The sequence below is a fragment of the Lepisosteus platostomus genome, chromosome 14 (assembly GCF_059453375.1).
Source record: "Lepisosteus platostomus isolate fLepPlt1 chromosome 14, fLepPlt1.hap1, whole genome shotgun sequence".
In the NCBI taxonomy this organism is placed as follows: Eukaryota; Metazoa; Chordata; class Actinopteri; order Semionotiformes; family Lepisosteidae; genus Lepisosteus; species Lepisosteus platostomus.
This window is the reverse complement of record NC_142624.1, coordinates 41,210,985-41,228,171: the sequence shown is the minus strand read 5'-3', so window position 1 is coordinate 41,228,171 and position 17,187 is coordinate 41,210,985. Positions and strand designations below refer to the sequence as shown.

At 38.2% G+C, this 17,187-nt stretch overlaps 1 protein-coding gene across 1 annotated transcript in view; it reads left to right on the top strand.

Moving 5' to 3' along the window:
• Window positions 1-17,187, top strand: part of thsd7ba (thrombospondin, type I, domain containing 7Ba) — a 200,340-nt gene that overhangs the window by 95,396 nt on the left and 87,757 nt on the right. The window contains exon 8 of the mRNA XM_088606307.1: window positions 160-360. Within this exon, the coding sequence (XP_088462433.1) occupies window positions 160-360 (201 nt within the window). The remainder of the gene's footprint in view (window positions 1-159; window positions 361-17,187) is intronic.

Here is a 17,187-nt window from a genome sequence, read left to right as displayed (position 1 = left end):
GCATTCATTGCTTTCCTTTATGTGAGGATAGTCAGCCTTGACAGAGTCCTCAGATAAGATCATTCTCAGACAGGAAAAAGCGGAATGTTTTTTTTGGTCTTCAGATTCGTTTTGATCTCTGAATGTACTTGTCCGTCAGAATTGTTTGTTTGTTTGCAGGCTTCAGGCAGAGATGGCGCCGGGTGCTCCGAGACCCCTCCGGTACATTTGGTAGTTGTCCGCACTTAGTGGAGTCCATCCCGTGTGAGGACCCTGCCTGCTTCTGGTGGCACGAGGTCGAGAAAGGGCTCTGCGTTCCCAGTGAAGGAACTTGTGGTCCGGGGATACGGGCACAGAAACTATTGTGTCAGGACTCTCAAGGTAAGCAGTTAATTCTGTCAGTAACTTGATATATGGTAAATTACCACTGGAAAGCAGGAAGGTGTAGTAAAATTTCCAGCCTGCCTAAGCAAACGTATCACATTTCAATATTTCACAGATACGTTAATGAGCCCCTAGTGTGTTCCTATTATCCTGTTTCACATCTATTACTCACTGTGCCAATGGATAGTGTTTGAAAAGTGCTTTGTGTTTGCTATTTAAAAGCCAGTACAAGGGTTTCAATAAAATGTACTAATTGTTGGTCTGTGTCTTATATACCTAATTACATCACTGTTTTGCATATTTTATTATACTGTCACAATAGATTTAATATATTTGTTGAAGAGACAGTTACATATCCAAATTAATTATCTTTAAACTGTGCTTGATGTGGTATGACACATTTCAAAGAAATTCAAGTCAATACCTACTTTAAGTTTGTGACATTAAAAAAAACCATCAATTACCTATTAACCAATGTGTTACAAAAAGCTTCTGGAATGACTTCAGTTGTGTAAAGCAGGTGGTGTGTCAAGGAAGGTGCTTTTGAACACAAATGTAGAAAAGATTTTCCTTTAATTAAGACTTGAGTTGTGATGCCTTTAAGATGTGTGCCAGACTCCAGCTAACTAAGGTCCCGGCAGAGTGATGGAACAGCCCCCTAGCTCTGCTTCCTGAACTGGTTAATTAGCCATAACAACCTAAAAGTTCTCTTAAGCTCCCTAAAGCCCCTACATGTTATAAACTTCACAAGGGCATCTTTCTTCCACATGCACAGCATTGCTCAACTGAGAACGTTACTCTGTCTGTTGGCTACAGAATTGGCTTTTTTTCCTCAGGATTACATCACTGTTATTTTTATGTACTGAAGGATCTTCTATGGTAGAAAATAAACTTCAGTATGTCCAGAATTCAGCAGCAATTGTACTAACTGAACACACCCTTCTTCAGGACATACTGTAACTTGCATCCTCTGTAAATGCATTGTTTCCCTGTGAAATTTAGGATGAATTTTAAGGTTATTCTACTCACTGAATGGAATGGCACCAGGTTATCTTAAGGTATTATTGTATGAGTGCAGCCTAAGACCTTATCTATCTTCTGCTGACTCAGGCCACCTTATTCTGCCAAAGTCCAGTTTCTACACAATGGATGATAAAGTATCACTATGTTTGTGAAGCTCACTGCTTGAATCCATTATTTAATTTTGTCTTTTGGTTTTTACTTTTTTAGTCTGTTCTGTGGATTACATGCTGCTGTTTCTTGAGAAGTATTCAGAAATTAAATACTATATTGTATATAAATTAGTAATATTATATTGAGCATCAGAACTCATGTCATATTCTGTCTCGCTTGTACATAAATTCTTGTTGTCAATATCAAAGATCTTCCTGACCTACGTATTTATAAAACTATTTAAACATATCTTTACAGTATAAGACATGTTCAAGTGACTGGCCGTATAGAAACAGAATCTGGGGCACACTGTACATAATAATATGTATACTTTCAGCACAGTATATAGTTATTTAGTAGAAGATAAAATTGTGTGGTTATTGATCATTTAAAGGCAACCACACTACCCTTATGCCATAATAGTTAGTATACTGTTACACTTTATATGAAATTCACACCTGCTCCAGTGTGAAATCTGTGCTGTCTGTAAGACTCATGGAAAACATTTAGACATATAATTGAGCTCTGGAGAGCTGTGTTCAACTTCAGGAGATTCGCAAGCTGCTGCTACTGTACCTGAGAATGAAGGGATCTGTAACTACATTCTCAACTTCAAGATTTGCTCAGGAATCTTGTTTTTCCAACACTACTGTAAAATGCTGTAAGAGATTCTTAAATACCCTAACAAACTGAACAATATGCTGTAAGAAGTGTTTCCTACTGACAGGTCTAAAAAGGCTAAGCCCTCAAGTTTTGTAATATGGGAACTTTAACAAAAGAGTCTTATACACAATGTAACTAAAAACCTCACAGAGTATTTTGTATCTAAGTTGTTGAATTTGTCTTATACCTCACCCAAGCAAACATGGCTTAACAAACTGTGATCTCTGGTTTGGGCTACAAAGTTATCTCTAAAGACAATCCTCATAATTTGTTTTAAAATACATTACTTATTTTTCTCAAACAGGCTGTTACTAAAAACACAGTACTGTAGCTCTTCTTAATACAGTATATCCTAATACAAAGGACGCCCATCCTTTCTGGGTTCTGTATGTGGGGCACAGATGCTCAGGTAGGAGTGGCACTGTAAAATGCTATTGTATTGTTATCATTCAGCCTGATGTGGGCACATTATGGAGTTGTGTTGCTACCATCAAGGAAAAAATATTTTATGTGGCATCTAATAATTATGAGAAAATTATCTCTTTATTTTGAGATAGTGCCTTATCTTGTTATTACGAGATAGCAATAATTATATGAGTATAAAAACAGCTTATTACATTGTACAACGACAGCACTTAGAAGCTACAGATAGCTCAGCTAAAACTTTGGTTTTAGTGTCTGTGACAGTGTACAACACAGCAGACTGTGACTTTACACTGGGGTTTAAAATGTTTAAATTTTCCAATTGTACCTTATGTGAACACAATCATAACCGTGAGTATGCGTATCCTTAAAAAAGGAGGGATGTATTGTGCTATCGATTCCATAATTCTACTACATCTACAGATCTATCAATATTTAGTTCTCATGGCTTCACTTTTTTAGATTAATGCAAAAAAAAATAACATTTCAGAATGTTTTGGAATAAAAATATATTCCACAAATAGTGATTAGTTAGATGTTTTCCATGCATTGCCTTAAATTAATTTTGTTGCAGTTCTTAAGATGTTACTTTTTAAACAAAGTATATTAAACATTTTTTAATAATGCAAATGTAATAGATGGAGGCCCATATTTTCTTCATTTTATGTATGAGAAAAAAATGGTGGTTTTCTAAACTGAAATTAGTCAGAAATAAAATGAATCAGATTATAATGGTTTCTGAAGGCAGTGGAAGACTGATTCAACTAACATGCCTTTCTTAGCTCAGTTCAGTGGGACACAGCACATGCAGTGAATACACTGGTTGGGTATATACAGTATTTCAGTAGCTGCTTCTGTTTTTGTCAAAAACTGTCGATTGTTATTCTGTGGCCAGATGTGATGGCTCTGCACTCAGTAAAGTTATTGTTAAAATTGGACTTTCAGATTTTAGATCATATAATGAGATAATAGTTAACTGTCAAAATCACTCTGGCCAAATAACAATTTTCATTTTAAAGAATCCACACAAAAGTGAACAGTACCTTGCAAAAATATTCAGACCCTTAACATGGTGTCCCATTTTGTGAAATTACAAAATGCTACATATTCATTTTTTATACATAATGTTTTATTCAAAACCTGAATGTATACATGAAGACTTCCATGTAATAAGTTAGAGCAAATGGCATAAAAAATAGAGTTTCAGTTGAAACAGAGCTGAAAATACTCTACATCCTCATCTTTTTTCTGTTTAAAAGTTCAAAAGAGCTCAGCTTTTCAGCAGCACTGAATCTGTTTCTTAATTTATTACATTTTACTTGTTCATAAAATGTCTCTCGAGTATTCTTTAAAGTTTCTTTCATTCTCTGTTGTCTTGCTAAATTAGTTTGTGTGTTGGTAATGCTTGTGAAAGAATAGACAAGTTGCATCTCTGAGCGTTGACCCTGTAGATTTGTGTTGGTGTGAGTTCCTTACTTTCAGTAGTGATCAGCCTTGATTACATGGTAGATCTGTCACACGCAGTATTTTCTAAACTCATCAGACCTTGTGCACTCCGCCAGATTGAAAACTTAATGTATTAACTTGCTCTGACTCCAAACTCTCCTGCTATATTTAAATTCCAATTTGCATAGATTGAATATAAATTCACTATCTTAAAATTGGAATGATTCCAGAGCAATGGGAATTAGTGAGGATTCCCTAAGGCTTCCATCACTTGTAATCTTTCATACCAAGGCAAGTGATGGTGTCCAACTTCAGCATTCTCCTGGAATGGAACTAAAGATTAGGGCCTTTTTAAACACTGTGGATGTGCATAGTCTGGCAGTTCCCCCTTGCAGTATTTTATTTACACATAGATTTGACTATATATCCATTTCTTAAACTCCCTTAGCTTTCAAGGAAGGGAGAGTTCTTATCTGTATGTATCCTCTCTCTGCCATTTGTCTGGTTATTTTTGCAAATCTGCTAGTGCAGGGAAGTGCAGTCCTAGTCCCAATAGTCCGCAGGTGTTTTAGGTCTTTTCAAAGCCCCAGCGTTAAGCCAGTAACGAGCCGGTTTAGGTCATTAAGAGCTGAGGTAGAATGAAGCCTTGCAGACTCACCAGCCATCCAGGACCAGGACTGCCCATCCCTGTACTAAGGATGAAGTCCCCGCTGGCTAGAAGCTAATTCAGTAATAGCTGGAGCCTGGGGAGTTATCAAACACAGAATCTTGCAGTAATTACAGCTAATGTCAAAACGGAGACCCCTGGCATTGATGGATAGGAGCCCGAACAAGCAACAAGCAGAAATGTGCTGGAAAATCAATTTTCACATGTGAAAAATGAATCAGTGTTGCCATTTTTTCTTATCATAGCTGTAGTTGTTGCTGATTAAACTCTTTATCACTTTCACGATGTTTTACAATTGGAAACAAGAAACTCCCAGCAAGGTTACCTTAAACATATAGCACAATAAACAACAATAAATAGCTTTGGTTTTTGATTCTTGTTATTCTCAGTGATTTTTTTATTTGATCCCTGTGTTGTAGGCTTCAGCAGGCAATACAATTTATAATTTGATTTGTTACCTCGGTAGTTTGTGCAGCCAAGTTTTAGAAGTAAAGGGCTACTCAACTTGTGGTCCCTCCATTCAGCTCCACTGCTGTAATGTGATGTAACCAGCTCTTTTATTGCTACAGTACATTGATCCTTCTAATTATTAATTAATGAAGAAATGGCTTGTAGCCAAATTATGTAATTGGATTGCTGGTGCCACAAGATGCATATCCTGCAATAACAGATTAATAAATGTGTGCTGAATCTGTTTATGTATTTATGAACCTTTCTAGATAGAGGCAACTGACTATGGCATGCATTAAAACTTAACGAAGTTACAAGACATCAGGATTTTGTGTTAATGTACAGATTTTCATCAGTGTACAATGTGTTTTCCCTGTGACCTTTGGATAACACACACATCTTTGCATGCAAAGTTACGTTTCAGTGTTCTTGGAAAATTGTAAAAACGGACGGCAAGAAAGCCATCGAAGTGCTGCACAAACCCATTTTGACATTTTCTTGCATTGTTTATTCAACAAGAAGCAACCAGCATGAAGAAGCAATCTGTGATTTTAATCCGTACTATTATTTATAAATTAGCGGATATACTGTATTAACGCTTCTAGGATTGTTGGTACTACTACTCCTAAAAACAATAATATTAAAACAGAAAAATTAAAGAAACTGAAGTCGTATTTTTTTTTCATAAATACCCAAAACATACTGTTAAGTTCCACCTTTTCTGTTATCCTTGTCTTAAATCATCAATTCATCACTGGAAATGAAATAAATGTAACGTCTGGTCAGTAACCCCTGTATTTAACAAAAAAGACTATCTTTCAGGAGATATTATGTACAGTATTATGTGAAATCACAATTTATATTCGTATTTGTATTTAAAACAAAGTTAAGAGAACCTGGTCAGAGAAGTAGGGTTTCACAAAACTTCCACCAAGCCAGCCAATCCAGAATTCCCAGTCCTTTCTCGACAGAGGCTCTTTGTTTTCCAGGGGGCTTCTCCTGTAATTTCCAAGTGGTGACAAGGTGGGTGTTCTTTTCAATATGAATCCATACTGTATCTCAAAAGACTTACACACTTCTGATGAGAGAACACTGCATGTGGGATGTCAGCAACCTACTGGCAATGAACATGGTGGAAACATTTAATAGAAAGAGAAGAATAATAGAAAAATTGACACATCAGGGCCAGGAGCTACAGCTCTGGAACCTCCTGTTAATGGTGTACAGGCCTTGAGCTCAGAGCCATTAGCAAGGATTTGCACAGTGGGAATTTGATTCCCAGATTGAAAATGAGCACATTTCTTTAGCAATCATCAACTTCAATTACAAATCAATTTGAAAGTCCTTAATGCATTTACAGTAAATACTTTTTAGGAAAGCTATCTGTCATTTTTCTCTAATATATTCACACCTCTGAAATTCCCTTAATATTCTGAAAACAAGCATCGCAGTAAATGTTTATTCTCATTAAAGATATTTAATTTGAGACCAACAGTTATTCAGCTGTCAGAATAGCAAGAGCTGCCATTCTATAATTACAACCCAGCTCAAATGTCAAAGCAGGACTTAGAAAAGGAAGGTTTCTTAAAAGACTGTGATTGTGGAGCTACTGTATGAAAGGAATAGCATTATGAGTTCTTAGAAGTTGTTCTTGTGTAGGGGATTTAACCTTTTCATATTTTAAGGCAACAGATAAACATCGTGTTCATTTGCTGTTGACAGACAAAGTAATGAAGAAAAGAAATGAATATCTGACAAAACTGTTTTCTTCTGACTTCCACCTGTTAAATGAAACCTTCTTCTAACCAGGATTTTCAAGTGAGGAACATAAGGATATTTGCAAATAAGTGGAAGCCATTTAGCCCATCAATTTTATGGGGTTTTAGTTATTATAATACAGGGATCTCATCCCACTATTTCCTGAAGAAAATAGGTTCAACAACACCTAGTGGCTTGTTCTAGGCTCACACTACCCATTGTGAAAAGAAGTAAATCCTATTCTTTAAAAGAAACATTCACCCATCACTTTTATTTGTGTCCTGTGTTTCACTTTCAATATTGATGTTGCAATGTTGAAGATGCTTACTATGCTTTGAGGTTTACTAAAAGACCAGTTTGCATGAACTAGATGTAAATATGGTAATATGGAGAGAATATCTCACTAATACTCATGTCTGGCCCACTTTAATAAGAGGAAATGAAGCAACCCTTGATTTATTACATAAAAGAATACAATTAGTCAATGTAAAAAAAAATATATATATTTTCCCTTTTAGACTGACCATAGCACAGTAGGATTCATGTACTTCTAATAAGAAACAACAGTACACAATGTCCTCTATTGTGTGCTCTGCACTACACACCTTGAGGAGACATTCCATATCACATTGATGAAGTCAGAAAATACTTTGTTAGATCATTTTGGAATTTTAAGCTTTCTATCCATTGTGGTGTCATGGGGGTAGTTGACACTGCATTGGGCATGGACAGGCTCTCATTCTCCCCTGTCACGCCCCTTTATATTCTCTTTGAGGCTCTTTTACCTTCTTACACATTCTCCTCCAAGAGTGGTGAGAGCAGCGACACCCTCATCAGGGTAACAGGATACATGACTCCACATTCCCTTACTTCTGGGTCCTTTAACATCAGAGCCTCAAGTTCACCCTATTCATCCTGTTGTCCTCACTGCTAGGAACCTCCTGCTCCCAGACCCCAACAAGGAGCCTCCTGCTCCTACTCCAGTAGGTCACCATTTCATACTCAACCAGTGCCTCAGACTCCCAGCTCCGCCTCCAGCCCCGACATCCTCTCCCAACGCCACCAGGTTGGGTTAAACAAAGACACTACCTACATCACCGAGTCTCTGCCGCACTACACATAGTGCCAAGACCCAACACACTCTCACACCCTTAGGTTGTGAACTCACAGCCGCCAGCACACCTCTCTGTGCCCAGCCACCACTGCACTACCTCCCAGAGGGTGGAGCTGGATAGACCCCACTCACTTCCACAATACCAATGTATTGCCAGGGGGAGGGTCCCCCAACCACACAACCCACTTACTCATTTATCAAATCACAACTCACTCACACAGCGGACACGACAGCCCTGATTTCACACCCTAGCAGGATACTGTCCCTTTAAATCTTTCAACGATCTCATAAAGCTCCGTTTCTTCCGTCAGTCTCCTCACAGACTGACGTTTTCACTCCTTTCCTTGCAGGCTATCCCTCTTACAATTCCCTCCGGGATTATCGTTCTTCTCCAGCCACTCACGGGGTTTCTACAGCGGCTAATCTAGTCTAATCATCACCCTAACTAGTAGTGTATCACACCCGCTACTGTCCTGCTTCAGCCCGGCTCTCGCACAGCAGCGCCTCCGCATTTGTTCCCTCACCACTGCAGCCACAGGAAGGCCGAGGTCCGGCTGCATCTTTCCCCCTTTAAACCACCTCTACACCTGCCGTTCATTCACTTAATCAGGTGTGTCAGGTGTGGTTTCCACGGCAACGCGTCTTCCTCAATCCGGGGCTCCGCCCCCCACACCAGACACTCCCTGTATTGGACCACAACATGTTCTTTTAAAACTTTTTTTACTCTTTTCTTTTAGCTGTCCCAAAATGGCTCAGAGTAGCCTGTTTTCTGTCATAACTGCCCTCAATCCCTTCACATTTATTTTAGACTGTTTTTTAAAAAACATTTTACATTAATTCATTTTTATATCCTTAACTAAAAATGTAATGTTTTAAAATAATTTTACTGATGAGGTTTGATGTGGATCCTAAATCCAACTGATGAGTTACTATGCGCCATCAACATCTGCAATAAAACAATTATCAGAAAAATTTACAGCAAATCTTTTCACCTACTGTAAGTATTGGTAAGATGGGCTTAGTTTCTCTTTTTCAGTAATAAACATACTCCGATAAAACCTGTTGAAACTTGAGTCAGTACATTACAGTGACAGCACAACCAATTGGAAGAAAAAATAAAACAATCAAAAGTTGTATGACTGTTTTTATGAGAGTGTTTTTTCCATTTCTTATAAAAGTTATTTCTTCTAATAGTTAGACCCTCTTGTACAATAACATGCTCAGCTCACTTAATAGAAAATGCGTGCTGTCAACAGGTTTTATAAGGTTTTATAGTATAAGTAAGTTTAGGCTGAATTATTTTTGTTTTCATCACCCAGAATTTTGAGACTTTCCTATACGTTACTTCATCACAGAGTTTATTAACACTTTTTTCTTAACCTGATACATTTGGCATCTGTAATTTCTAGAGGTCTCTAATCAATCAGTGAATTTCCTGGAGGCTTTAGCAACATCTGTTCCTAACTCCAGTGCTCATCTCCTCCACATTCATGCGAGGACACTACATTTTTAATTGAGAATGTTTTAAAATGCAACATGTGTTTTGAGATAGGGAATTGAATCTCCGGTGTGGAGTGTGAGCTGAAATACAACTGGAATTGTGAATTGTTTTAACACTGTGTTATCCATTAATTGTCAGAAAAGCCCCCTATCCCTGTAGGAGCAGGGGGAACCTGGGTCCTGGAAGCACTGGGTGCAGTATGGAGCTGCAGCCCAGATGGGATGGCAGTCCATCACAGGGACAATGGAGCAGCACCAGCCAGCTTGTCTCTGGGAAGTGGGAGGAAACAGGACACCCAGAAAAGGCCCGTGTGAACACAGGGGAGGGGGAATTTGACCAATTCAATACCCATTCTAATGTGTAGCTGTTTTCGCCTGCCAAGCAGTGACTAGTGTCATCAGACTAGATTTCATCATGATCATAATTATAATAATTGCTTATACTTATATAGCGCTTTTCTGCACACTCCACTCAAAGCGCTTTACTGGTAATGGGGACTCCCCTCCACCACCACCAATGTGCAGCATCCACCTGGATGATGCAAAGGCAGCCATAGTGCGCCAGAACATACACCACACACCAGCTATCAGTGGGGAGGAGAGCAATGAAGCCAATTCGTAGATGGGGATTATAAGGAGGCCATGATTGGTAAAGGCCAATGGGAAATTCGGCCAGGATGCCAGGGTTACACCCCTACTCTTTTCGAGAGACACCCTGGGATTTTTAATGACCACAGAGAGAGTCAGGACCTCAGTTTTACATCTCATCTAAAGGACGGCGCCTTTTTACAGTATAGCTATAGTATAGAACTGGGGCATTAGGACCCACATGGACCGCAGGGTGAGCGCCCCCTACTGGCTCCACTAACACCTCTTCCAGCAGCAACCTTAGTTTTTCCCAGGAGGTCTCCCATCCAGGTACTGACCAGGCTCACACTTGCTGAGCTTCAGGGGGCTGCCAGTTGTGAGTTGCAGAGTGATATGGCTGCTGGCAAATCATAGAGGTGAATTTTGACTACATTTCCAAGAGTGCCGATTTACGCTTTACATATTCTTATTCTAATAGTGAATTCAATTTAAGCTTTATTACCCTCTGGGGAAAATTTGTTTTACAGCACAGTCCAATGCAACAATAAAACAAGGCAGGCAAACACTGCCAACAGAAAAGATGACACAATAGTGTATCGTAGTGAAATGAGGAAGAATATTATTTTAACTTAACAAGACTGTGATATGTAAAATATTTCGTTTTTGTAGTGGCTGTCAATTTAAAATGGTACTGTAAGGCTTTGCAAGCAGACAAAACCTCCAAAAACAAAAAAAAAAACTGGATGTAAAAAACTTGAGCTTTTTTTATAGATTGGGCGATTGTAGATATTTCTATTGTTATAATTCCTTAGAGGAGGTGGTGAAAGAAATTCGCTTTCTAGGAAAGATTTATTGCCTGTTGCCTACTATTGTCATTTAAGAAGTGAATAGGGCAGATATGTGCCATGAAATTCACTTTATTGCATGTGTAACTCAATGGAAGAGGAAGATGATGAAGACTGAGCTTTTGCTGTGAAGGTAGCCTTAGGCTTCCTGTATTGGTAATCTTGCTACTTGTAATATTTTCTATTAACATGTATATGTACATACAGTACATTTAATGATCTTTTATAAGGCTTGTTTACTTTAAAAATTAATTCAGTTTCTATTATACGATTAGTCTACCTGGACTACTTACTATCTGGGAGCAGCAGACAACAAATATTTCATATTATACAATGTATACCCAGTATATACAATTAGTTTGAATATTTAGTACAACTTTGTGTAAAATGCAACCAATGCTTTAGAACCAGTTCAAAGAGGAAAACGCTTAAAAGCTTTAAACAAACTGAACTTTTTCAGTTGTGAACAGAAGGAACTTCATTGATAAAATATATTTCAAATTCTGCAAGGCATTGTTAATTTAAAAAAAGTATCTACAGACATGAAACACCTACTTTGTGTCACCAGTATGTGTTAGTAAGTGCTGAAAGTTCTATAGCAGGAATGATGTTATCCCACAGGTTTCAAACCACATTGATCATGGTTGTTAAAAGTTCATTGCATTTTTCCAGATAGTTAAAAGTGAGTTCAAGTAAATATTGTATTATAACATTGCTCTTTTACAATGGTTCCTTAACTTCAGGTTATAATGCAGCACAGAAGCTGGTTTATGTACAACGTTCATTACTGTACATTTGAAAGCACATGCTATAATGCTGCTGAGCTCAGCACAAACAACCTTTAAGACATGATTTATAACTTTCAGCACAGGGAGCTGCAAAATTCTCTGTTTCGTAAGCCACTCTCAGGTCTATCAAAATGTCAGTTATCTCAGTGTCTAATCAATGAAACTGACAGTAGTCTGGCAAATGACCTTTCTGGTTGTTTGGCAGGACTGCCAATATTATATCTGCTGCTGGATAATTCTGAATAACATTTAAAATCAAGCTGTTAGTGACATTAAAGTGAGTTATTGGTATCAACCACTTTTCATGCTGACTCTTGGATTTGAGCACAGTAAGATAGTCTACCTTATGGAGATCAACCTTTCTTCTGGCATAAAAACTGCAAGACAAATAAAAGCAATGTGTTTGTACTTCCCCTAGTAGCTTTTCACTTTGCACATAATACTACTGCATATGATGAGCTTTTTGCATGTCAACTGTACTATAAAAATTGCATTTAATTTTCTTAATTACAGAAAACTGAGGGGTTGAGCAACCAAGAGAAATAATTTCAATATTTCAATTTTCAGTGCATTTGTTCTTTTTCTCATAATAGAAAACAGCACTCTGAAGTCAGGACTTCAGTGCAGTTCAGTTCATTAGCCACATCCTGTGAGCTAGCCTTCACTTTCTGGATTCAAATAATTCAGCAAGATAAAGAGCTCCTGTTGTGATACTCAGATTCACATGCAGCAAATCCACAGAAAGAGCTGTGAAATGAAATGGAAAACATTAAAAATAAAAACAAATGAAAGGTTACAAACGAGAGGAGGCCATTCAGCGCTTTGTAACTAATTGATCCCAAGGATTTAACCATGCGTTTGTTGAAAGAAGTGAGGGTATTGGTATACTCCCACAACTTTGAATGAGGAATATATTTCAATATGAAGTCCCCTTTGCCGTTCACAGTTTTAAATTGATACAAGAAATCATCAACTTTTCGTGTCATTGGATATATATTCAGACATTCAAATAATCAAAATCTCAGTATTATCCCTCACAATATTAACTGATATTTTATTTGCAAAGGAACAAGTATTTATTCCATGCTGAAAAGAGAATGGAGAAAACACAACGTTTCGGCTGTGAAGCCTACTTCACGTGTGAGGCCAAAACGCTGCGTTTTCTCTCTTCTCTTTTCAGCATAGAATAAACCTATTACTTGTTCCTTTGCAGACTACGCATATTGACGCAGCTACCCACCTGAACTAATATTTTATGTTATATATCTATTAAAAACAACTTCATAATAACTAAATTCTTTGTTTTTTTTTATGATGACAAGACTATAAAAACCTCAGACTATGTATTGCAATTGCTTTAATTCCCAATTGTGGACACTGTGAGAACATAGGTACCTGTAATGGTGGATGTGCATTTTGACAGAAGCAGCTATAATACAAGGAGGCATTTTTCTGCATTGCAGTTTATTATGGATGTGTTCATTGAAATGAATTACAGACGCAGAGGATACTGCAGATTTTTCAGAGAGAATATTACTTTTTGTTAAAAAATGTACTTTATTGATTTTAATTCATTTTATTTGTTAAAATATCAAATTGGTTGTGAAATGGTGATCTGTGTTTACTCAAGTTTTGATGGAGATGGTGGCCCATAAAAACTCAGAAAATTAAAGAGAAATTAAAAAATCATTGCATTAGTCATTGAGTTCCAGGATCCACAAAAGGCAACTCAGACATTAATAAGATCTGTGAAAGCTCTTTAACATAAGTAGAGCTGAATAGAATGAGCTGACCGAAGCAGAGATAATCGAGATTTCTGCTTGATCCAACAAGGTTTTTTTATTTAAAATAAAATACATTCTAGTCAGCAGTGTGGCTGGGAGGTTAGAAGTGCTTCCTCTCAGCTCTCCAGATTTATCACCTGTGCTAGACATAATTTATTTCACTTGGACATTCGATTTGCTCTCTGATCCCATGACTAATGGTTCTGTTGTTCCTGGCAGTTATATGTGATAAATTCTTCTACCAAACAAGCTAGCTGTTCATATTTGTTATGAAAAAGAAAATATGCTATGTTGTTACACAGGAATCTAATTTGGAACAACGTGATGTTTGCAGATTTGCTAATAAATATCACTATTTACAAATATCTTCTCCAGAGAGCCAAAGGGGACTAATGAATTAAGGGCAAAGTTTCAGATTTGGGATTAAGGAGTCATAACTGTCACAAACCCTACTTGAAAGATCTATACTGAAATAGTCCAGTCTCTGTTATCTACAACATAGAGAAATTGTCTGAACTGGACATGGTAGATATAGGGTGTGTTTCACACTTCAGCCAAAGTATTTACTGTTTGCAGGTTAAAATTGTGACTATATTCTTGCTTCCCATTCTCTATATTCTATGTCCCTTAAGGAACTCAAATTGGCTCCATGATCACACCCATGAATTGTGGCAATTTCTGCACACTTGTTCTGACTGATGAATACTCAGTTGCCACCCATTGCCAATTTAGCACCATAAAAAGTGAGACATCAGCCTAAATTAGCAGTTTCTTGATTTTAACTGTGGCCTACTCGATGACCCCCACTTTCTAAAGGACACGGTTAAAGGCTTCGTTTAAGATAATTTTATTGTATTTGCCTCATGCCTGCATAAAAGTCATCTTAGTAAAATGACAGATTCGGATAATAAGTTGGATTGTTATAATATGTTCGGAAACTCATGTTTCCTAATGCTACAGCTTTAGAACTTGAACTTGTTAGAAAAGAAATTCTTTCTTTCACAATGTAAATTCATTATATGTGGATCTAGGTAAAAATATTTTTTAATGGTATTTGAACCAGTCATTAGCTATACCTAAGACTCTAAGAAGATATTCCTGCTGTAAGATTAGCAGGAGGGTATTACTGTTAGATCCAAAGCACTTAAATTTTATATTTGGCCTTTTCAATTCTAGCCTATTCTGTTTGGACATTCAGAATCATCAGGGTAAGTGTATGAAGTTTCTCCAACCTGTTCATTTACATAGCCTCTCCCAACGAGGCAGCTGTACTAGAGATGCCTGTGTCCCTGTCTAAGCTGAAGAACTTGACAAAGGGTTCATCTCCTGGTGCTAAGAGCAATTATTCAGACTTTTTTGAGTGTTTCTGACCTCTGTTAAGTCCCTTACTACTTGAAATTAGACATTTGCCATTTAGAAAGATCATTGAGCATTCCAGAGTGATGTTAATACTGCTCTTATATCACTATTATTGAAAAAATATAAAGATCCCAACAATAGCCCTTCATCAATGGTATTAACAGGCAGCATGTGGTCTTTCTCGTTTGCTATGTCAGGGGCCCGCTAGATGCCCTCTTTCTTTGTCCTCTCTGTCATTTGCCTTGTTTGGAGAGACTAGCTCAAGCTGTTTGTCATCCTGTTACTTTAAGCCTGATTCCTTTCCCAACAGAGCTCAGCACTGTGTTTCTTTGTATTCTTATGAACATTTGTTATATGTAAACAATGTACCACAATCCCTGCCTCATCTATCAACTATTTTTGATAACGTCAGTTCTGACAACTGACTGACAGTTTGATAATGTCAGTTCTGTATCAGGATATTAGTTTAATTCATCCAAGTCAGTACAACTTGTAATGGAGAACTTTTGCCTACCTTTAACTGAGCGATGGGTCAAACACTTTGGATATCATAGCACTGAAATTTACTGTACTCTTCTTCACATGCTTTCACAGGAAACAGAAGTGTTCAGAGACAATAGAAATCTGTCTTCCAGAAAAAACCAAATGATAACTTTGCATTTCTTTCATATGAAGCTTTGTCCAATGTGGATAGAGGTTTGGAAACAGGCTCCTTCGCCCATTATTACAGACAGGATATTGCTAAATTATACTTAATGATGGCTAGTATCGTGCAGTGGCAGAAACTGATCTGGTAGACTGGTCACACTGCAGCTAAAAAGATGTCAGCATTGTTTTTGGAGCCTCCTTGGGGCAGAGTGGTGGCACAGTTGCTAAGGATCTACACCTGTGGCTGGAAGGTTGCTGGTTCAAATCCCATGGCCAGGAGTAGAATTCTACTCCGTTTGGTCCCTGAGCAAGGCCCTTAACCCCAATTGCTCCAGGGGTGCTGTACAATGGCTGACCCTGCAATCTGACCCCAAGCCTCTTGCCCTGTCTGTGTCTAATGGAAAGCAAGCTGGGGTACGTAAAAAGACAAGTTCCTAATGCAAGAAATTGTATAAAGCTAATAAAGTGATCTTATGTTATTCTCTTTGCTATATCCTGCTCTATCCTGAAATCATTCACATGGAGCTCTCTACTGCTCAGGGAGGCACCACTGAGGTGTGTGAGGGAGAAGATTATACTTCACTGCTGTGTTCTGTTTTTTTAAAATATAAAACTAATATAAAACTGGCTCACACACAAAGGAAAGGTAACTTACTACTATCTTTTCAGACATACTGTTACGAAGCATCTTTCAGGACCCTATGCAGATGACACAATCCAGAAGGGAGTGAACACACACAGGGGGGAGACGAGGAACTGGGCTGGTAGAGGAACCGGGGGGCGGGGGTGTGACGAAGGTGCTCCAGGGGGCGTGGTCCAGGCGAACAGTCCAAACGGGAGTCCAAAGGGAAGTCCAGTGCAGGCGAAGGTCCAGAGCCGGGTGATAAATCCAAGACGAACAAAACAAAGTTAAAAAACCGGAGCGGGATCCGTCAAAGGGTCGGGGGGCAAGCAAGGGGGAACGGAACCAGGCTCTCCAGGTCCCGGACACCTAGGAGGCGAATGCCACCCGAGCCGCAGACGTAGGGCGACTTGGTGGTAGGCAGGCCACCGGGCATCCGTGTTCCATCGCAGAGCATGAGTGAGCGTCTGGCTTTTAAAGGTGGGCTGGAACAAGGAGCAGGTGCACAAAATCAACTAAAAAGGTGAACGAGCTGGAGCGACCTTAAGGGGGAGGGACTACAATCCTGACACATACCACATCGGGTTACTTACGTAAATGCTTGCCCAGTATAGTTTTCTACTATACTGTATATAGTATATTTTGTATTTTATGCATCTGATGTGCGTGGTGTGAATAGTGAATGATTGTATTATATCTTGGTAAAAGAAATCAAAGAGATGCTTTAGGGAAGGCACTCTTCCGTTAAATTAAGAAATATTTCATTTAAAACTAGAACTTGTTGTTCAAGTACTGTTTTTTATGAGTTCACAGATAATCATGCCCCTTCTCCATTCATGATTTATAAACCGTGTGAAAATGTGCAGATCTGTCAATATTTTTCAGCATAAGGCATTAAGAATTTGCTTCCTCGCTGCCATTTGAATAAAAAGGAATAAAAATTCACAGGTGAATTTTGATCAAAATTCATAAGAGCAGAAAATAAATTAAAAACTA